Below are 23,936 nucleotides of genomic sequence, written 5' to 3'. Positions count from 1 at the left end.
TATATATATATATATATATATATATACATATAGATATAGATTTTATTTTGCTTGTTTAATTTTTCTCTAGATGGGCATAAGCAAGGTTTGAAAATACTGATGGGTTTTCGGGCATTTCTGAGTTACCAACAACAGGCTTGAATCAATTTTTTTCCTATTTTATTGCTATTTGTTTATTTCTCTTAAAATATTTTTTTATTTTATCAACATTTTAAAAAATAGTAAGTTCGAAAGAGAAAGGCTGGGTCTAACCACTAGGTGGATTTATTTGGGTTTTTCTCTGCCCTAAACCGATAAAAACTTTATTTTCATTTTATTTCATTTCACATCGATTGTAAAAATGTTATTCCGAGAATACCACAATTGAAAAAATTTAGTACCCGAAAGTCGCTTTACGGGAAGGGAAACGTAGCACGCAAAAAAAAACACGTAAATCTCAAAATTTGATTGAAAATGCCAAGTAAATTCTGGAATCCACGTAAAAATATTTAGATTCCAGAATTTCGGTCAAAATAGTGAAATTATGCAATGCATAAATAAATTTGTTTTTTTTTTTTTTTTATATTATGCAATGTTTTTTTCGCAGCTAAATATTGAATGAAAACGAATTACAATTGATTTTTAATCAATGTTTCAAAACAAAATTGTTCAACAGTCCACTCATCATTACCTGGCGAGTGCAATTGCACTAATTATTGATGCATAAATCGAAAAAATCCATTCTGGATGGAGATTACTCCTCCGCCGCTAGCTGGTGACATTCCTGTCCTTCCAGTTGGTTACGAAACGAATTCGCTTAACCAGCAGGACGATTTTTTTCATCTAAGTCCCAGCGAGCCACAACACTATTCGTCTTCTTATAAATCACCACACCAGAACAACACACCCACCAACCAGCATACTTTTCTATTCTTCCGTTTCAAATTGGCTGGATTCTCCATACTATCTCGGTTTACCCGCACTTCACCTTCATGAGTTTCACGATTAAATTCACAGGAAAATAACAAATTATCACTCTGCTGGAATTCAACAAACTTAGCACCAAAAAACCGCGCACTACTGGCCAGCAGCCGGATAAACACTTTCGACACTTTTTAAAGGGCTATTCCCACTGCTTCCGTTCCGGGCCGGGCTGGCTGAGAAAACACAACACTTTTTTAACACAACACTTTTCCCGAACTATAATTCAACGTTTGACTGTGACGGCAATATGCATGAATGCAAATGCAAAGCAAAACCGAAAATATGTTACTACTACATACACGCATCTACCCGAATGCCTTCCGTGCACTCTCCCGGCAACACAAAGTATCGTCGGCAACGATAGTTTTTTTCTCGCACGGCGGCAGCACGACGGCAACTCAGTGCTGCTCCGGTCTGGGCACGTCGCGTCGGTGTGAATGCGTTCGTAAGAACGCATGCAATCAATCTCAAACGAGCCCGGATGACACACGGATCAGCCACGGCCCGGTCCCGGATCGGAAGCAGTGGGAATAGCCCTTAACCCGCCGCGACAGTATTTTCTTACTTTAAACACGCGAATTTATAATGCGACACGAAATAATTAAACTTCAATCACAACTCGATTGAAAATAAAAAAATCGTGCATCTGTTTGCGCGACGTTTGCTATCGGTGAGAATAAGGTCTGCGCCAAAGCGAGAAAGACAGAAAAAAAACCGAAAGAATATGACCGGCGCCAAAAGAGAAAGACGAAAAAACAGAAATAGAGCGTCCAGCGCACACACCAATACGAGAGATCGTGTATCTCGAGCGAATTTCGTTCAACCCGCATGAATTTTGAGAGAAACGGGTCCGATCGTCCGATTCGAGTCCGAGGGAATTCTGACTGGGTAGGATACATGGTTTCATAAACGAAACCAGCAAGGGAATACCCGGTTGCGTGTTTTTTTTTTTTTTTTTGCAAGAGTTAACAACTAGTGAGAGAAAGAGCTGAGCAAAAAATGTAAAAAATTATATATTATAAAAAAAATTTTCAACGAAAAAACTCGTGCCCTTGCGTTTTTGTAAACATGCTGAAATTATGGAACTCAGAGGCTGCCTGGGTAACGAATGAATGTTTGTGATAAAGATTGTACTTTAATCAATCATTCCTGAATGTCTTAGATACCAATTGCATATCCAACAAGCACTTTTACAGCATTCAGCAATAGAAATCGAATGGGGTGTAATGATGGAAAATCTACTAAGATTCGAACTCGTTACTAGTTTTTTTCAGGTTTCGGCTTCGACATGTTTTCTAATGTCAAACAGCTGTTCAAAAGTAGTTTGTTTCAAATTTGGAAAAGCAATACCTTGGACTTAATTATAGTCAAATACTTGTCTATTGATATTCAACTTCACATGCGTTTTCTTGTCTCTTAGGATCCTTAGTGATCCTAGTCAATCAGGTGCGGGAATGTACGTTTGTTTTGCTACAGTTATGCGGAAGAGATGGAAGTGATTATTTGGCAATCGTGGTTAACTGACTATGTCAATACCACCCAACCGAAAAGCTGTCTAAACTAGTATGACCTGTTTTTTTATTCTTATCATGAAAATGCGATTTAGAAACAAATAACTGATGCAAATGTACTGCAGACGCTATCTAACCACATGGTTGGGAAACCACAAAAAAGTGTCAAATTTGTTTTACGCCTGTACACAATTACCAAAAGCAGCATAGATCTACTATAAAAGTCTTGATAGTGAAATTGGGACAATATTCCATAACGTGTTCTCGAGGGCATCAGACATCCGATAACGGCCCAGAATGTCCAACAATCAAAAGTTACTCACACTGCTGCAGCGCCCTTTGGAGCCTACGTTCTACCCAAAGGACAATGGAAAAACGGTTATCGATCTGCCGGAGAATTATCTTACTGAACGGTACCGTCCGATTGGGGAGAGCCTCCAAAGTCGCTTTGGCAGTGACGCCGATACTAGAATTCCAGTCCGTAATGTAGGGACACCAAACATAGCTTTCGCTGAAGTGATTGATCGCCGTGGTGGATTCTCTTTATTCAACCGGAAACATCGTGAAATTGCCGGAGAACTGATAGGCTTATTTCTGAACCAACCCGATGTAGATTCTTTGATGAGTGTAGGCGCGTACGCAAGAGACCGCTTGAATCCGATGTTGTTTCAATACGCTTTATCAGTTGCGGTGCAGCACAGACAAGATACGAAGGATTTAAATATTCCTTCTCTGTTGGAACTATTCCCGGACTCATTCGTCGATCCTTCAGTTTTTCCGAAGTTACGAGAAGAAGGAGCTGTTGTGACACAAGAAAATCGGGTAAGTATGGAAAATAATGAATTTCAATAGTATGTTTTATTTAGTTTTAATATTTATGGTAGATGACGATTGATATTCCTATGAATTACACTGCATCGGAACGTGAGGATGAACAAAGGTTAGCATATTTCCGCGAAGATATTGGCGTGAATTTGCATCATTGGCATTGGCATTTAGTGTACCCTGGTGATGGGCCAGATTCAGTAGTCCGAAAAGATAGAAGAGGCGAGCTGTTTTACTACATGCACCAACAATTAATCGCTCGATACAATGTCGAAAGATTTTGCGCTCGACTTGGTCGTGTTCAGCCGTTAAACAATTTGAGAGTTCCACTACCTGAAGGTTACTTCCCAAAAATTATTAGGAGCTCAAACAACCGTGCATTTCCACCACGGCCACAAAATCAACTCTTGAGGGATGTTAATCGTGTGACCGATAATGTAATTTTTAGTATCAACGATTTAGAACGCTGGGGAAGTCGGATTGCCGAAGGTATTGAAGCTGGTTTCGTAATGGGAGTGAGTACAAGAAGTGATTGTGCGGAATGTATACTAGATTATTCTATATTGTTTCAGCCAAACGGACAGCGGATCCCATTAACTGAAACTACCGGTGTTGACATTTTAGGCAATATTATGGAACCATCCTCTTTGTCAGTAAACAGACAATATTATGGTAGTTATCATGGCGATATGCACAATGTGATTGCATATAGTCATGATCCTGATAATCGATTCCTGGAAGGTTATGGTGTTGTTGGAGAATTCCAGACGGCTATGCGTGATCCAAGTTTTTATCGTTTGCATTGCGAAGTAGATAATATGTTCCACCGTTTTAAGAATACTTTGCAACCTTATCCGGCGAACCAGTTGAATTATGAAGGTATTCAAATTCAATCACTCACCGCGCAGTTGAATCGGGCAAACGCACCCGCAAATGTTCTTTTGACTTACTGGCAACGCTCACAGGTGGATTTAGCGACAGGATTGGACTTTGGGCCGCAAGGAAACATATTTGCTTCTTTTACCCATCTTCAGCATGCTCCGTTCACTTACCGTATATCTGTTAACAATAGCAGTGGAGCAATAAGACGTGGTACTTGTCGCATTTTTATTGGGCCCAAAGTTGACGAACGCAATTCGCCATTGACGTATCAAGAACAGCGAGTTTTGATGATCGAATTAGATAAATTTACGGTTAATTGTATGTTTAAGTAATCGTTATAAAATGTTATTCTAAACAATCAATAATTTTCAGTGAACCCAGGAGTCAATAACATTGTCCGCCGTTCTGAACAGTCAAGCGTCACCATCCCATACGAGAGAACTTTCCGACAGGTAGCACTTTCCAATCAACCAGGCACGGAGGCATTCAGATTTTGTAACTGTGGATGGCCACATCATTTGCTACTGCCAAAGGGAACACCAGAAGGAAAACAGTTTGATATGTTTGCTATGATTTCTGATTACACCAACGATACAGTAAACCAGGAGTTTGATGAAAATGTTAACTGTAACGATTCACACTCATTCTGTGGACTTCGTGATCGTCTTTATCCAGACCGTCGCGCCATGGGTTATCCATTCGATCGTCGTGCTCCCACCAACGTAAGCACATTACAGGATTTCGTCAGAGCGAATAGTAATATGTTACTGACAAATGTGCAGATTAGGTTCACTAACACTGTCATTGCTAGGACTTAAACGAGACTAACTGCAAGGAATAACACGGAATAATAACGAAAACATGCTCTATTATTTATAAGAAATATACAACTGAAGTTCAATCACAGAACGTGTTTCAATTAGTCTTTGATGGTGAATACGCCCCACAAGCGTTGCTTAGATAACTCGTCTCCATCATTTTGAGTGTACCAGTTCTCTCACATCACAGCTTGCGACTAGAATCAGTGTGCTCTTAGGTTTTACTTTTTCTCTGTTGTTATCATGTGATAACGCTGCGACATGTAGCCATATGGTAGGACTCGTTTATTAGAAAGTTATCAGCTTCGTTGCGGTTATAAAGCGTCATGCCTTGAGTGCTAGCGGCTACTGCAACTCAGTCAGAGGTTTGGCAAAACAAAATCGAAGAGAAAAGAGAGTACCCTCTGCACTGACGGCGGAATTTTCATGAAGTTTCATAAAATAAAGTGGAGGAATATCAGACGCCAAACATAATGTAGTAGAGATTGAAACTGAATATTTAAATTGGTCTGTTTCGTATATTTTTCAATTATTTTACAGCGCGAATTAAATAAACTGTACCAAAGCTGACTTCCCATTATGCTTATACTTTTTAAAGGAGTTTTTGTTAAAAACTGTACATTGTGGTTCCGCATTTATTGTTAGAAGTTAGGATACATGGTTTCATAACCGAAACCAGCAAGGGAATACCCGGTTGCGTGTTTTTTTTTGCGAGAGTTAACAACTAGTGAGAGAAAGAGCTGTGTGCGTGCAACGCAAAACTGAGAAAACATGCTCTTACAAAAGAATCATCTCCATCGCGTGTCAAGGATGCTAGGATCTTTGGAGCCTTCACACTTTGATCTCGCGGGCGATGTGCACCCGGTTGGAATGGGTGGTAGAAGATAAAAATCATTGGATCGGAGAGCATTAAAAAGCGAGTTCGTCGACGGTGTTACCCTCAGTTTTTCAACATATTTGAGCTCGGTAGGTGTATGTTGTCTCGCAGCTTCTGGGTTGACGCATCGCGTTGTATTCTTGTCACATATATAATATCCGCAATTTCGCCCTTTGTATTGTCCCTGTCCGGACGGGGCGTGTAAATTTTGTAGGTGGTGTTATGGGTTTTCAACCTTACGAGTGCTACGTGGCGTGTGTGCCGTTACTTTCTTGTGATGATGGAAGGAAGACATCATAAATCTGCTTTTATCACTTTGGTTGAGCATGTTCTGTAAGTGAAGTGTTATTACTACAGAAGGAGTCAGCGTATAGCTATAAGACAAGTGAATGTAACTTGGTTTAGTTTGACATTAGAATCAATGGTATTTTTCACATATTGCGTAAAATAAAAAACTCATGCTCTCATCCTCAACCAGGTGATTATTGTCAATAAGATGCTTCTTATCTAATGTTAAAATGACGTTAACTTAATGTAATATAAGCATTATGTGAACACAGTAATCACACGCAGGAAGTGAATTATCACTCAATTATTTTCATTATTGTGGCGCTTCGATTCTGGAACAAAATTTGTGAATATGAGGGGTGTCGCATTTTTACTTTTTGATTTTTGTTTTCAGAATCGTTTCTGGGCACAATTCAGTAGAATGATATAAAAGTCATGCAATTCGAATAACATCTTTTGTGGAAATAGAATTCAATGAAACATAAATGGAGCATATAGCAGTAAAAGACGGGAGTGGGAGTTAAATAGAGAAAATCAGTTTGAAGGCGAATCTCGTGTATGGCTCAGTTGTCCTGAGTGTGATGTTGAAAAGCATCTGGAAGATGAACAGAAAAGTGGATTCGATAAGAATTTTAGTAATAGCTTTGTTTGCTCGGGTTCATTGATGAAAAAGTGGTATTGCTATCGATATATTTATAAAAGAAGTTGCTGCTAAATTCTCAGTATAGGATTGAGTTTTTCAATTCATTGATCGTGAACCATTCGGTAGTCATTGGCTTTTTGTCACCTTTTGCTGTTTCAGTTACGGATACTGCTGCCGTGAATATCAGGTGATTGTCTGATTGCTTGCTGTGAAAGCTACGGTTACGGCGTTGGTTTTCTTTTGCAAAGGAGTTCGCCAATAAAAATCGTCAAAACGTGGGAAGAAATCAAAAAGGGTAAGTACAAGCCTCGCTAACTTTGAATCATTTGAATAACTTTTTTTCGAAAACCTGGTGACTGTATTCTCGCTGAAAATAACTCATAAAAAATTTTTTGAGCATTTAGGGGACTGGTTGCAAATTTAATGAAATAGGACTTTAATTTGCATATAATTAGTTTGAAAGTAAATTGTCATATGATTTTGACGTTATCAATTTCGCGTTATTCTCCTTGTGAAGAATCTCACTAGGCAATTCTTCTTTAGTTGCAATTTAAACATAGTACTTCGTAGAACCTTCTTTTCCATTTTTCACTTTTCACTTTTAGGATGACACTTTCTGTCATAAGGTGGCCCAAAAAAACTTTTTCAAAATTCTCAATTTTCACTTTTGAGTCCTTAAACTGATTTTGAATTTTTTAATATTTAATGGGTCTTTTTAGAAAAAAATATCAAACTGTATTTGCGACAATAATAACTATGCAAAAATTATGATTCAAACCATTTTTTGCCGTTTTGGACGGTTTGAGATTTCTCGGGAAAGTTCATAGTGAACATCTACAAATGCAAATGTTTTGGAATGTGTGCTGTCGCAGGTGGCACACATGGATTCCATGGGTATTTCAGCCCAGATTTCTTGGATAATCGTTTCAAGCTGTTTCAAGTATGAGATCTTCTTCGACATCTTTTAAGACCAAACAAAAAAGGCGATTTCGTTCAAATATGAGGAGTTTGGCGGCCTTCATTTTCATTCAAAAAATCCACCAAATTGTTCCTGCACTAGCCTTGAACTAAGTTCACAGCATGCGCTGGTGCGCCGTCTTACGTTTACCCATAGTGATCATCTCCGAAGAGTTTTCGAAGACTCGGGGCAGCAATTTTTCTTAAAACTTCCGTTTTATAACAAACATCATTGTCGCTCATCATCAAGCTTACCTCGCCTGCAAGCTGTCTCTCAAACCATCACTGAAGCTGCATTCTGGAACCCTGGAAACACTCCTTTGGGACTGCGAAGTATTGTCTCCTGCTGCCCATCATCGATCATTTTGTGCATTGTGTGGCTGCTCCAGAACAAATAGTTTCTAGTTAGTAATCTAACCAGTAAGTAAGTAAGCTTCTCATTAGAAAAAATGGGTTCTTTTAACGGCACGTTCAAAGAATCATTTTCTCTCTATCGAGAGGACTCGGAAACGCCGTGAAATTTACGCTTCTTGTAAGCTTTGCAACTGCCGAAATATTGTGGACAGATCCAAAAGATGTATTCAGATCGGCGGCAAGTTTTCGAATTGAACGTTGCTATTTTCGTCCAATACGCTCCTTCATAACTTTAACGACTTGCGGTCTGCTTAACCCGTAAAGACCCGGGACGGAACTTGTTTATTGAAAATGCTCGTTCTCAGCACTGGAACGGCCGATTTGGGAAAACTTGGAATTTTATTCAAGGGGAATAGTAGCTCTAAGTTTTGGTAAAGGTGCCACTCGTCTGGACCCCTCCCCGTTTTTGTGAGACGCAAATATGTCTGTGTTTTTTTTCTAATTTTTCAAACAGTTGCGATTAAACGTTGCTATTTTCGTCCAATACGCTCCTTCATAACTTTAACGATTTGCGGTCTGCTTAACCCGTAAAGACCCGGGACGGAACTTGTTTATTGAAAATGCTCGTTCTCAGCACTGGAACGGCCGATTTGGGAAAACTTGGAATTTTATTCAAGGGGAATAGTAGCTCTAAGTTTTGGTAAAGGTGCCACTCGTCTGGACCCCTCCCCGTTTTTGTGAGACGCAAATATGTCTGTGTTTTTTTTTCTAATTTTTCAAACAGATTGAGCAAACACTGGGAATTTTCATACGTATCAATTGCTCCATGTATCAAATCATGTCAGGTGGATGAAAGATGGTATGTAAGAGTGAATTTTGGAGTTTCCAAATTATTTTAGTACAAAATCACAAAACTACGTAATTTTATAAAAATTCAAACAACAAAACCGTTCTTCAAATTTTAAGCTCTTCATTTTTGCGGTAAGGTCCATACATATACGCGATGAAATATTATTTTAGCATGCAAACATTTTGAGAAAAACCAGTTTAAATTCACCAGAGTACGTATTTGCATGGAAACCTGATTTTCTCAGTCTCCCACGGTAGGTTTCAACTAAGCATTTCAATTTGAAGGCTCTATATTTTTAGAGTAACGTCTTCTGAATTCAAAAATGGTGGAAGATTTTTTCTAGCATGCAGAGATTTGGAGAAAATCAAGTTTTCATAAGAACTCGTACTTTAGTGAATTCAAGCTCGTTTTTCTTTAAATTTGTGCATGCTAGAATAAATCTTTCAGCATCTTTGGATTCAGAAGACGTTACTCTAGAAATATAGAGCTTGAAAATTTAAGAGCCAAGTTGAAACCTACAGTGGGAAACTGTGAAAATCAGGTGTCCGTGAAAATACGTACTTTAGTGAATTTAAACTCGTTTTTCTCAAAATATTTGCATGCTGAAATAAATATTTCATCGCGTATGGATTTAGGCGACTTCAGAAATGTATAGCTTAAAATTTGAAGAACGATTTTCTTATTTGATTTTTTATGAAAATACGTAGTTTTGTGATTTTGTACTGAAATAATTTTGAAACTCCAAAATTCACTCTGACATACCATATTTCATCTACCTGACATGATTTGATACATGGAGCAATTGATACGTATGAAAATTCCCAGTGTTTGCTCAATCTGTTTGAAAAATTAGAAAAAAACACAGACATATTTGCGTATCACTAAAACGGGGAGGGATTCAGAGGGGTGACATCTTTATCAAAACTTAGAGCAACTATTCCCCCTGAATAAAGTTCCAAGTTTTCCCAAATCGGCCGTTCCAGATCGAGCATTTTCAAAAAACAAGTTTCGTCCCGGGTCTTTACGGGTTAAGATCGTGGCCGATCGGATCTTCTACGGTCATTCAAGAAGGATGTCTTCTAGTATCTTTCGATGGTTTCATAAACGAAATCTTAACCCTACACGCATGTTTGGTATTTTCCTCATTATATGAGAAGAGCAGAGTGAATATTCACCGTTTACTTCTTGTCCAGCATGAAAGCTGCATGCAGCAATTTTTAGTACTACACTTTTCTTTCTGTTTTGTGCTGTGTATCTGCTACTCGTAGAAAAACTTACTACTGCTTACATCACAGCTGAGCGAAACAAAAATGGTGAATCACTTTAGAGAGAATATAGAATAGTACACCGCGGTGTGCACTGCTGGGATAAATTCGATAGCATTCGAAAAGAAAACATGCGTGATGGGCGGCTGGATTATTTTTTTTTTCAGTTTCGAAATGCAAAGCAAACAACGCAATACACTTTCCTTTCTCCGCATCATTTGATATTTACCTAAAAGACAAACAGTTGAAGCACTGCAGTGTGCTCTGTTATGTAGTTATTGAGCGTATTGTTCTTTTGTGTGAGAGTGATCACAGCAGCTTATTATCTCTCTGGAGAAATTGCGCATCAAAACAAAAAAAAACTAACAGAAAACCAACATCATGCGTATTTGTGATTGCATACATAGAGTAAAAACTTACACTAATACTTTCATACAATATACGAAAGGAACAAGGAAGATAAACTCTCGATAATTTATATTCGAGTATATTGAACTTGGAGTGGTATTATGATATGAAGAGTATTTTACCGTTTTGAATCGTTCAAGACCCAGGAGACTGTATCGTTAGATATTTTTGCAGTAGCTTTTTTTTAACTAGACGCATGGTGGACATTAAGGATTAAAAAAATTTTAAAAATGCCCTCAAATATTTATTTTTTTATGTAAAGTTTCTCGAGAAATCCAAAATAAAAAACAAACGGTGGAGTCTCTCTAGAGTCTAATATTTCAAACCCTTCAAAACGGCAAAAAAATCTTTTTATTATAATTGTCGCATGGCTGTTATTATTCAAAATACAATTTAATATTTTTTATTCAAGGGTGAACTAATACCCTTCAAGTTGATTCCAAAAGCTTCAAAATCGGTTAATCAGTTCAAAAGTCACAAATTTTTGAAAATGGAAAATTTTCTAAAGAGTCGAGTATTATTTTGGTGAAGATGAATGTTTTTCCAATCAGATATTAAGCATTACAATAAAGCTCCACGATAAATGTTAGATGGATCGTATGGTTTTTAAAGGCTGCAAAACGTGTCAGTAATTATACGTATCAGTACCGGACATAGAAAATCACGTGGTTCGCTCCCCTATTTGGGCTTCTTTGTTAATTTGATGAAACTCTATATTTTTATTACGTGGGTTATTAACGGCCCCTGGATGCATAGTAGATTGGCCATTTTTGCAACAGCATGTGATTTCGATGAACGTCGGACGGAAGTTGTTTCCTTTTATACTCTAAAAATAAACAATAAAAATTTTTAGTTGAGTTAATTAAATGGACCCACAAAACGCTTATATTTGAAGAACTTTTTCGAATAATTGCTATTTCTTATCCCTTTTTGCTGAGTTTTGCCTTTTTTTTAATAGTTGCATATTTTGAGTCGAGAAACCTTTTAGTTATTAAAGCATGGACATTCACTTATTACGTAACGTGGAATTTTGGCAAATTTCAATACATTTCATCTCCGCGTAACGCAATGCGCAATGGAACGCTTTGCTGAATACCGTAATATATTAATGGTTCAATATTCGTGAAGTTATTCTTTTGAAATTTTCTATAGATTAATTATTGTAAGTATTATTATTTCTTCTGTGAAACAGTTCAGCATTAGTGATCTAGGTTCATTGAGACGGTAAAAATTTCAACAGATAGTCGGTAGATCTCATGTTGATTGAGTAGCAATTTTTACAATGGAATAGCCAAGTTCTTGGCGCATCCAAAGTTGATTCGTGTTTCAGCAAAAATATCGCCGAAGTTCATAATACGCGAGTGTATTGAAATATTTCGAACAAGAGGTGCTGTTTTCTTTCAAGTGACTTGCTCAGTCGAAAACTAACAAAAAGGTTTTGCAAACCAATATGGCAGAAGCAACACTTATCTTCAACCGTTTTGCAAACAAAATCAATTCATTCACAGCCAATCAATTTATTCACAGCCTCAATGTTCTAATAGTTCAAAAAATTTCGATGAAAATGACGCTCAAATCAAACAATTTTGTCCAAACCGGCTCAAATGCAATCGAGTTCGTGGCGATTATAAAAAGTTCTTGGAGTTGACGTTCACATTACTTGGTTATAAAGTAGCCGTTTTTCACTCATCACACGCAAGATTCATGGCAAAAAAACGTTCATTACCTGAAAGTATATATAGTTAAATTGCATTCGAGACATTTCAATTTGTGTAGTCCAACGTTACATTCATTACGGATGTCGAATGCTTTTCAATGTCCTAATCAAGATATAAATTTTCTACGTAATTCTTGCGCATAAACCAAAATTCCTCGTCGTTTTAAACGCTGTAATTGAGAAGATGAAGAATCACTTGTGGTATTTAAGCTCAAAATTAGTTGCATTGGCAAGGTTTTTTTGCGTCAACTCGTGTGGCACCTAACATCCAGCTTTTTTTGGAATCCAATCTTCTGCAAATTGTTCCAAACAGTTTTATGATCTATACCCAGTTCCTGGCCAATCGAGAGAATGCTCTCATGCCGGTCTACTTGGATGATTTCCACGTTTTCATCGGTTTCTATGACGATTGGCATACCAGTACGGGGTATCTTCAACAGCCACTACACCAGAACAAAATCGATCAAACCAACGCTGTGCTGTGCGAATCGTTACAGTATCCGGCCCATACACTTCACAAATTTTTTTGGCCGCCTTCGTTGCATTTTTACCTCTCAGGTAGTAAAAACTTGAAACATGACGAATTTCTTACTTGGTGGACTCCATCTTTGGCGCGCTATAATTTGAGACTGGAACGTACGATCACCACATTATCAAAACGTCACTTGTAGCACCGATTGTCGTCTCTAAAAAGCCGTATAGTATGACCAGGCCTTAGACGCTGCTATGCTTTTGCACTGGGTTGTATGTGACTTTTTTGTGGCTCCATTTCCATTCCGAACCCACCGTGGTTTCAATATTTTGCTTGTTATTTTTCGATCATATAAAAATGGCGTCTTTTCATAGGCCTGAGTATGACCCGACGCGATAAGTAAAACACAAGATATGTTTAAGTGTTGCCATCTATTGACAAAATACGACATTTCTTTTTCCCCAACCTAGTATAAAAATACAAGGATTTTATAAAAATACAAGTGTATTTAGATATTTCTTGATATACAGAGAAATAGGGTATCGGCTCTATTTTCGTCAGGTTTTACCTATTATCGTCCGGGGGTAAATGATGTTCTAGAACGTTAGTTTCAGGCATGATTGTTCTTCATAATGCAGAGCATCTTTCTGCAAAAGAGTTGTTCTCTATGACTTCATTAACCCCCCCGACGATAATTGGACAAACCTGACAATAATAGAACCGATACCCTATATGTTAAAAAAGAGGAAAAAACAATTTTCTTATAAATCGATTATTAAAATATAAGTGGACCCACCACTAAGCAAACTCCGATTAACTTCAAATTTTCTTGAAACGATAGTTTCAATAATGGCCATATAAAATGCGGACACGTTAATGCATATGTCTGCATATTAATGTAGCTCGGAGTCAACTTCCTTTCTTTATATTTTCCTTTCAATCATATGATTGGGGAGTAACGAACATTTTATAATAATCCGCATTACATCCGACTCTAAGCATACAAAGTAATAACAAAAAATAACAGAACTGCGGCGCCAGTATAAATCAATACAGATAATGTTATTAGTGACATCATTCTGTTACTGTGTTTCGTACTCATTGGTTGTCTATTATTATACGATTCATATTATTATATCTTATAAAAGTAACCCGTTAGTTGTTGAATAAGATCTTATACGACTAGACTAGAACTAGGCTAGAATAAAGCCAGAGAAATATATAGAATAGATAATCCCTATTGTTGAGTGCAAGACTATTTGTGTCACTCTGGAGTATATTTAGCTGTTTTGAAGTTTGCATGTAGGTGTGTAATGTATGTGTGTATAATTTGTACAAGGGATAGTAACGCGTACTTCATTCATACAAGTGAGCTCTTGGTGGTGAAATCAGTACACTAACGAAGTGTAGCTACTTTGAGTTTGCTGTTCGCAAAACTCATCCTCTGAGAATGCTGCTTTGACATTGTTCTCATTTCAAGTGGGACTAAATTAATTCTACGTCATGAAACATACTGACGAGATTTGTGTCCACCAGGGTGAAAGAAGAACATAGTATGAACATATTACAGTTTCCTTTGATGTATGTGTGCTAATTTTATTATGTTATTCTTAAAGCTAGGGTAAATCTCTCAAGGTGAAAGTATGTACCCTGAATGTAACCTTACCTCTTACTAACCAAGAGATACATACTTAGGTACAATTTAAACTGAATGCCACCAATATGTTGATCTGACACGATAGTTCAGTTTGCTGAAACTATAAACAAACAGAGCCACAATTATTTTTTTCAAGTTTAACGCAATGATAAGCCATTTGCAATTAGAACTAAAATTTGCTACCAATCAACCAATGTGTTTTCTAATTTCACACAATGAATGTGTGAAATGCATAATGCAACAATAGTACAATGATTAAATTGACAAAAATCAAAATCGGAGTACATATCATACACGCTCAGAAAATCGTGGTATGTTTTCGTGAGTCGGTTCATATGAACGGCTCGACAGCCGTCCGCTCATCTTTAACACTGTTTTAACGATAGCAGTCGTACAAAAACGGTTTGTATATCATTTTACAGTTGTTTTGGACTTTATAAAAAACTATAAATTATTATATCGAAAAGGATTGAATTTTGCCCCCAAGTTAATTTTTTTTGTTGAAACTTGACATCATCTTAAAATTTTTGATGAAAACTTTTGGATGGAGAAATGTAAGACAAATTTCTACTTAAAACTTGGGTTTCAAAGAATTTTTGAGACTAGCTCAATTTCAATGAAGCAATATGAATTTAATAGTAATTCCAAATTATAAAGCTCTTAGCAACTAACTGTCTACTTGCAGCGGTTATAATATATCTCTATATCAAGTTTTGAAAATTTTAGTTTTTATGAATATACGCTTTTTTGAAAGTTATTTGTGGTTCTTCAGCAACAAACACATGCTACCGGCAAAGCTCAGTCGGGAATAATCCGAGAAGAGAGGATTGATCATCATTGACGGTATGAACAACCCTTGACTTTGAAGAGATGATTTGGCAATTAACAGGGTAATTTACTGCTCCAGGCTGCTCTTCTAGACATAGAAAAAGCATTCGACAGTGTTTGGCATAAAGGTTTGATAGCTAAAATGTCCGATTTCCGTTTTCCTCTTTGCATCACAAAAATGATACAAAGTTACTTGACTGACCGCACTCTTCAGGTTAACTATTTGAATAGTAAATCTGACAGATTGCCTGCTAGAGCTGGTGTACCTCAAGGAAGTATCTTGGGCCCAGTCTTATATAATATTTTTACTTCTGATCTTCCTGATTTACCATCAGGATGTGAGAAATCTCTGTTTTGTGACGATACAAGCATTTCCGTAAAAGTAAAAAGCCTTCGTGTCAAATGCAGTAACCTGCAGAAAAGTCTAGATATATTTTCTTCATTTTTGCAGAAATGGAAGATTTCTCATAATGCATCAAAAACACATTTTTCCCCATAAACCAAGAGTTTCTTTTCTCAAACCCACAAATAATCATGTTGTTAAGATGAACGGTGCAATCTTAAATTGGTCTGACCAAGTTAAATATTTAGGGCTAATTTATGATAAAAATCTTACCTTCAAGGAGAACATTGGGAATATCCAAACAGAGAGCAATAAATATATAAAATGTTTGTATCCTCTTATCAACAGAAATTCTAGACTTAGTCTCAAGAATAAACTGTTAATTTACAAACAAATATTTAGACCAGCAAAGTTATATGCAGTCCCCATCTGGACAAGTTGTTGTACAACCAGAAAGAAGATGCTTCAAAGGATTCAGAATAAACTTCTGAAAATAATATTGCAGCATTCTCGCTGGTTTAGCACGAATGAACTACACAGGCTTACTAATGTGGAAACATTAGAAAATATGTCAAACCAAATAATCAATAAGTTCCGACAAAAATCGTTGCAATCTATATCCTCAATTACAACGATTAGCTCACTTTATAGTTAGTAAGATAGTTGAAAGATTAGATTAAGGTTTGATTTTAAATTCCTTTTTTTTTTCTTGACAAGTAGGTTTACAATTATCCTACAATTATATTCACTTAACTGCGAAAGCAATTACAATCTTTTAATGAAATAAAGTTTAAAATATATGTAATAGTGTTGATATGTCACAGTTTGTGGCAGAGCCCACAATAAAAATTCCGAATAAATATTAGTAAATAATTAATTCATTACAAAACATCCCCCCTATTAAAAAAAAAATTCTGCTCCAGAATGTTCGAGAAGAAAAATCAAAAGGTTTAATGTTGTTAATTTTCGGGTTTTCATATTTTGAAACTAAAGCATGAGCATGATTGACCGCCCGCGGTTGCTACTCCGTTATTGTCAGATCAGCTGTAATTACACAGAGAACCAATGGGTGATGCTTGGGACTTACATTCATCCTCAATGTGTAAAATCTGGTGATCTTATCTTTATGTAAGGCAATACCAGCGCCGGCCGCATCCGAATGCAGGTCAAAGAAGGAGTGTGTATGGGAATATGTTGACGTGATACTCGCTTTATTGGAAGCCGAGAACACCTCTGCACTTCCACGAGAAATCACTGGGATGTTGGAGAAAAGGGTAGGGTTTGCAGCAGATTTCGTTTTGGTAAACGATGCGCTGAATTCGGGTACCGGGTTCATAGCAAATATCGCGCCTACAAGTTCTTATTAACCTCCGCGAAAATTATTACGCGATTCGAACTCGTTCTGTTTGATATACCACCGAAAAAAAGGGCACGCGAGAATACCGGAACTGCGATTAAATTAATACAGACTAAAATATTCGAACATTCCCTCAACAAATCATCATGCAACTACCGAAGAGAGTCTCCGATTGGTGTATCTCAGCCGACTACACAATGTTACGAGAGCTACGAAAGTTCTATCCACGTTAACGTCTCGACACTTCCATTGTTTCCTCCAAGAGGTTATACCGAAACTACATCGCGTTGATAATCTATCTGTAGAAAACACGAACTCATGGAAGGTATCGACGTGACATTCGGACATCTGTTTATGAAGTCATTATGCAACTACCGAAACGTATCTCCCATTGATTTATCTCAGCTGACTACACGATTTTACGAAAACTACTGGAGTTGAGTCCACGTTAACGTCTCGCCACTTCTATCGTTTCTTCGTGAAGGACCCTCTTTATACCGAAAATTATAACGGTTATAACCAATCTGTAGAAAATGCGACCCCATGAAAGGTATCGACGCGAAGTCTCTAGATATTCGGTCACCCGGAGGTATGGCTTTCTGCTTAACAGTTCGACTAACGACATTCGTCTGTTCTTAAAAAGCGATTTCCTGACTTTAAGTACAACAATCGTAGCATTCAACAATCAACTTAAAAATACTTTATCAAATTAATGTTTAAATTATATGAACGATTTCTATATTTATTCAAAGCGGGTCAAAACGTGCCATTAAAAGATAAATAAAACGCTTGCAGTGTAACCAATATCAATTCAGTTTTTTGTTATTGTATATATAACAACGTTTACTAGTTTTGTTAGATTTTATATCCAGATAACGTTGAAACTATGCGAAAACAATTTTAATATTCAAGCAAAAAAAAAACAACTCTTTTTGAAAGGTTGAAAATTATTTTTTGTCATCGATTAAAACTGCCACTGATAAAAGCTACTGTCGATCTAGTTGCACTGCGCCGACACAACACATTTGCGCATGCGCTGGTTAACAGTTGTCATAGCAACAGATTTGCGCATTGCCGTATCAGTACTCGAGATGTATTTTGCCACTTAATTTTATCAAGTTGGCTTGCTTTAATGCTGTTATCGGTACTTGTTCTATTAGCCTTCATGTTTTGCACTTTTCTGCTGATAGAGATGTCTTGGAATAGGTAACGTCAACTATTCTATACCAACGTGTGTTACTTGGGTAGGTCTGTTACTCTATGGATGTGTCACATTCACATATTTCGTCTACAAGCGCCTGTATTAGTTATCTAATGCATTGTATGAAAAACAGGGTCTCCATTTTGTCCACTTGTTTGCTCAATTGTAAAAGTGACACGCTTAACATTCGAAAATGGATCAAGTTTTAGATGTACGCGGCTCTTGTTTTTGGCTTATCACTATTCCCGGCGATGGGGATTGTTTATTTGGGGCAATTGTTAATCAGATTTATGGAATTACACCTAAACATTCGCTATTCAAGCTGTATAGCCAGCAGGTAAGGGAAGCAGCCGTGTCTGAAATTCGGATGAATCTACCCTACTATTATGACCACGTCGCCTCTTATGCGGAAGAGTTGGTATTCTCCGGAAACTCCACTGCGGAAAAGGTGGAACAATACCTTAATAAGCTGAGACTACTGGATTTTGGGGAGGTGCCGAATCTATAAGCGCTCTGGCAAATTATTTTAAGGTGGTTTTCGTCGTACACCAGGACCATTCCAAGATCGAGTTTGCTCAATTTGTTCTATCGTGGGCACGGATCGGTCAAAAATCATTACGATAGCGTTCTCTGCATTCGGCTTGCTGGGTCAACGGCGGAAGACCATGATTTGCAAACGTTTCAATTACCCAACCTTTCTTCTGAAATACAGGTGAAAGTATTTGGTAATGGACATACGGCACTCTTGCATTCGATAGCACATCAATTGACGCACACTGTTCCTTCCGATCATACAATTCATCTTCTCCGTTGCTTAGTCGATGACGAGGTAGGAAATCAACCTCCATTTCACTCTGCCTATGATGTTACCGGTTCGTTACCTTGGGATGTTCCCTGCCCCACATCGCATCAAATAAGAAGTCATGAAGAAAGCGGTGTAGTGACGCTTGTAGTGCTGTCGGCCGCACTTAACATTACTATTTTCCAACATAGTTTGCGTCATGGTAGTCTTCGGTATGACCCGTCTTCGGCAGCTTCGAGATTGACCATCCACATTTTTGAAGATTCCCATTCGTCAGGTTTCGTGTATGGCAGTATTTTGTCCATGAGCTGTACACCATCACGCTCGATTGTATCTCGTCGTTATCAACCGGATCCAATGATGATTGCATCGAAGATAGCTAGAATAGAACACACCGACTCACAGCTTACGGAGTATCCAACGGTTTCAATCGATCCACAACAAGGACTCCGTTTTGCATCCTTAAATGTTCGTGGTTGCCGGACTTTGGACAAACGGGAAGCAATAGATGCGCTGTTGATTTCACATCGTGTGCATGTCGCTGCATTACAGGAAGTAAACTTGGAATGCCAATTCGTTTCTACTGCTAACTTTTTGTGGCATATGGGCGGACCAACGAATAACAAAAAAAGGAGGCTTGCTATTTTGATTGGCCACGGACTCAATGCGACTCTACAGAAAAGTACCTTCTCTGGGACCAACATTCAACATGCTGAAGTATTGTACCAGGTTATAGTTCACCTTTATTATTATTTTTTTCTGGTTTTTAATTTATTTTTTTTACAGTTGGGTACAGCTTTCCTAAAATTGGATATAACGTACATTTAAACGTACATGGACCCAGTCACGGTGCTGACAGATTCTTCAGCAAGCTTGGTAATATTGTAAGGTATTTGAAAGACACGGATCGTCTTCTTCTAGTAGGCGATTTCAATAGCCATTTGTCATGCTCCGGATTGGACTCATTTGAAGCTCAACTTATAGGGAAATACGCCGGTCATGATCATTTCAATGAAAATGGTTTACAAATGAAATTGTTCCTTAGTATTCACGTATTGGCTGTACGCTCTACGCAACTAAACTCTAATGAGAGCTTTAGGTGGACATGGTCTAATGGAACACGTCATAGCCAAGTGGATCATTTGCTTACGTCGCTACGATCTAAACTATTTCTCCGACGCTTACAATGCGTGTTGCCCAAGACTATTTCCACTGGTCACAAGTTGCTTCTGTGTAACGTTGTGGAGAGCCATCATATCACGACTACTGCTATTCGCTCGAATTCAGCCCTGCCAAACACCTACATGCGGTCACATTTTAATGTAGATCCATCGCTTCTGCTGAGGCCAGACAAGCAAAAAAAATTCCAGTCTCAACTGAGGACATGCTTTTCGACGTACAGTCTATTCAGTCCATCAGCAATCGTAGAAGATACTTGGCAGTCCCTCAAGAAAAAGGTGCTCGAATCCGCAAAGGTTGTCCTTGAGAAGAAATCGTCTGTTCCGTCTACCACGGCTTGCCGTAAAGCTTTTGCTGATGTAAAAAAATTTTCATTCTGGGTAAACCGTTCTGTACACCCCAAATGGACTCATAAGCTACGTGAGGCCCGGGAAAACCTGCGTAGAAAGATTCGCGACCATGAGAAAGTGAAATCGAAATTTTCTTCCGTAATCTTCGACAATATCCAACCGGAGAGCGGATAAATCGAACTTTTCAGTATCTGAGAAGATTCAGTAGAAAAACCTAAATTAATCCACTTAGCGGTCAGACTCAGCCTTTCTCATTCAAACTTATTATTTGTAAAAATAGATTTACATGAATGCTTAAATCCAATAAATGTTTATCCACTCTTTGGGTTCTAAAATATTGATGTTGTAATTGAAGTATAAAATATGAAATTTGACGTAATGTAAGTACTTAAGAAATAGCGAAATAAAAGCAATGACTTTTAATTTCGAACAATTTAATCACGAGCGATGCCGGGAACGTTCAGATAGTACGATACCACATTTAAATCATGTTGAGGCCATATATATTGATCGAAGCAGGTAAAGTGTTGAATAGTCTTTGAATTTCTTTTCTTTCTAAAACTTTGAAACAGCATATCAAATTGTTATGGAGTTTGTTATTTGTAAGTTTGAGCGATGACTCATTTGTATGACACTAGTTATGTTCAAATAAGTCGTGTAATACTTGAGATAATAGACTTTCGTTGTTTTACAAATTGAAACATAACGCTTGCTTAAGTTTGATTACAATCAAATGAAAAGGTAATCAAGGGAAAAGGGCAGCCAAACTTTGAAACCACGTGTTCAATCATAATTCATCAGTTAACCCTTAACTAGCCCGTTCATCTGATATCAATATTGTTCAAATCGGTTGTGTAGTTTCTAAGATAATGAAGTTTCGTGATTTTCACATTTCGATACATTACAGACGAAGTTACAGTCCGATTACTGCAAAATTCAATAGGGTGTTATGAGGTAGGTAGACCTTTTATTTGATACTAATTCTGTGGAAATCGGGTCAACCATCTCTGAGAAATATGAGTGAGTCCAAGTAAGTTGTCTTGGAACATGTTTCTTTTCATAGCTGGATTTCACATTTTTAAACATAACAGGCAAAGTAATAATCCGTTTGTAAAAAAAAAATCATTAGGGTCTTATGGGGCAACAAGACCTTTCATATGACACTAATTTTATAAAAATCGGGCCAGCCATCTCCGAGAAACATGAGTGAGATTAAATAGTCTCCAGAACACGTTTCTTTCCATGACTTCTGAACCACATGTTCAATCTTCATAAAATTCAAAAGTTAAGGGTTTTTAAGGTAGCCCGTTCATTTGAAACTAATTTTAATCAAATCAGATGTGTGGTTTCTGAGATATTGATGTTTCGTGATTTTTACACTTTGATACATAACCTCTAAACTAGAAATCAGATTACAATAAAATTCAATAGGGTCTTATAGGGCAACTAGACCTTTCATTTGCAATTAATTTCATTGAAATCTGTTCGGTCAGACCATCTCTGAGAGAAGTGAGTGCGAAAAAAGGTGCACATACACACGTACACACCCACACACAAACATATACACCTATACATGCTTATATGCAGAAAATGCTCGATTCGTCTAACTGAGTCGAGTAGTATATGACATTCGGCCATTTGGATCACTTTTCTACCTTTTAATTAGCCAGTGATCGTTGGGAGGAAGTCAATATGTTTACTTTCATTATGTGATTTCACATTTTCATGAACAACGGACAAAGTTACAATCCGATTGCAATGAAATTCAATAGCAACCTATGAGGCATTTGACACTAATTTTGTGAAAATCGGTTCAGCCATCTCTGAGAAAAATGAGTGAGTTTAAACAACCTCAGGATAACTTTGCTTTACATAACTTTTGAACCATATGTTCAATCATTACGAAATTCAAAAGTTAAGGGTTCTGGAGACAGCCCGATCATTTGAAACCAATTTGATTAAAATCGGTTGTGTGGTTTCTGAGATATTGATGTTTCGTGATTTTTACATTTTGATACATAACCTCTAAACTAAAAATCCGATTACAATGAAATTAAATAGCAACCTATGGTGCAACTAGACCTTTCATTTGCAATTAATTTTATGAAAATCGGTCCAGCCATCTCTAAGAAAAGTGAGTGAGAAAAAAAAGTTGCACATACATACACACACACACACACACACATACACACATACATACATACATACAGAAAATGCTCAGTTCGTCGAAAGGAGTCGAGTGGTATATGACATTCGGCCATTGGGACCACTTTTATACCTTTGGTTTTTCCAGTGATTGCTTTACATTTCTAGGAGAAAGGCAAAAAGAGATCCTTTAAACATATATCCTCTAATATTCGTCTGGCCGATTGGGTTATGGATGACAGAGACCTTTTACTCATTCCTGAGCTACTCTTGGAGCCATCAGAACAAGCTTTACCATCACCTCCCACGCTGGGAGAAATAAAAGATATTGAAGCTGGCATGAAAAATGGGAAGACACCAGGTATCGATTCACTTTATGCTGAGTTCTTTAAGTATTGCGATAGCACCACTATTGACGAGCTACACCAGCTCTTGGTTAAGGTATGGGAAGAGAACCAAATTCCATCTGATTGGAAACAAGTCCTTGTTGTTCCAATTCCTAAAATAAAAAATCCCAAATCAATAGGTGATTATCGGAGGATATGTTTGAGTTCTACTGCATATAAAATATACGCTAGTTGGATATTAAAAAAACTTCAAAGTCTGGTCCCCGCTATCGGCAGCCATCAAGCTGCTTTTCTGCCTGAGAGATCAACGATCGATCATCTCTTCGTTTTACAGCGCATCCTTCAAGAGCGATGGAATGGAGGGAAATCGACGCTATTAATGTCCTTAGATATGGAGAAGGCATTTGATTATGTCTCCTTAGAATCACTGCCGGCTATACTGAAGGGTAATAGTTTTACTATTGCCAATACATTATGGGTATTCATGTTTTCATTACTGTAGGTAAAGGGGTTTCAACACCGTTTATTAACCGGATATTGCAATGTCTGGGGGGAGAGGAGCAGCGAGTCCTATGGAAGGGACAGCTGACCAAAGTATTTCGACGCCGTAAGGGGATCAAACAAGGCTGCCCTTTGTCTCCCTGTATTTTTAATTTGGTTATGGAGGCAGTGTTGGAATCTGTGGCAGATGAGGTGTCCACTCTAAGGCTGAACCAAGACCTCAATATTACGCTTCCGATTATCTTAGCTTTTGCCGACGACTTAATTATAATCGCAGAGACTAAGGAAGATTTGGAGCTAATCCTAAGCAAAATAAGAGAGTATCTGTCGTATGTTGGACTCAATTTGAATGAAAACAAGTGCAACGTGCTGATAAGAGAGTCCAAGGGAGAGGCC

General features: G+C 37.6%; 2 protein-coding genes and 1 long non-coding RNA gene across 10 annotated transcripts in view; 2 read left to right on the top strand and 1 right to left on the bottom strand.

The window, feature by feature from the left end:
- Positions 1-1,359, bottom strand: part of LOC129722837 (uncharacterized) — an 8,256-nt gene extending 6,897 nt beyond the window's left edge. Inside the window, exon 1 of the long non-coding RNA XR_008727661.1 lies at positions 671-1,359. This is a non-coding gene — a long non-coding RNA (uncharacterized LOC129722837). The remainder of the gene's footprint in view (positions 1-670) is intronic.
- A 1,350-nt stretch (positions 1,360-2,709) lies between these two features.
- On the top strand, positions 2,710-5,090 carry LOC129721182 (phenoloxidase 8-like). Its single transcript, XM_055673456.1, has 4 exons — positions 2,710-3,296; positions 3,359-3,814; positions 3,872-4,499; positions 4,554-5,090. Exons 1-4 carry the CDS (start codon positions 2,772-2,774, stop codon positions 4,997-4,999), a joined length of 2,055 nt encoding a protein of 684 aa, XP_055529431.1. The 5' UTR covers positions 2,710-2,771; the 3' UTR covers positions 5,000-5,090.
- Positions 5,091-5,753: 663 nt separating this feature from the next.
- The window catches only part of LOC129721186 (uncharacterized), a 74,199-nt gene continuing 56,016 nt past the window's right edge, over positions 5,754-23,936 (top strand). For 2 of the 8 annotated variants that reach the window (XM_055673469.1, XM_055673462.1), the window contains exons 1-2: positions 5,759-6,209; positions 6,967-7,102. Coding sequence is in view for 1 of the 8 variants with exons in the window: in XM_055673461.1 (XP_055529436.1) it covers positions 6,203-6,209 (7 nt within the window). In the remaining 7 variants the exon portion in view is untranslated. The other 6 variants (XM_055673467.1, XM_055673464.1, XM_055673463.1 and 3 more) reach the window with 6 other exon arrangements.

The sequence above is a fragment of the Wyeomyia smithii genome, chromosome 2 (assembly GCF_029784165.1).
Source record: "Wyeomyia smithii strain HCP4-BCI-WySm-NY-G18 chromosome 2, ASM2978416v1, whole genome shotgun sequence".
NCBI classification, from domain to species: Eukaryota; Metazoa; Arthropoda; class Insecta; order Diptera; family Culicidae; genus Wyeomyia; species Wyeomyia smithii.
This window is presented reverse-complemented; position numbering and strand designations above follow the sequence as displayed.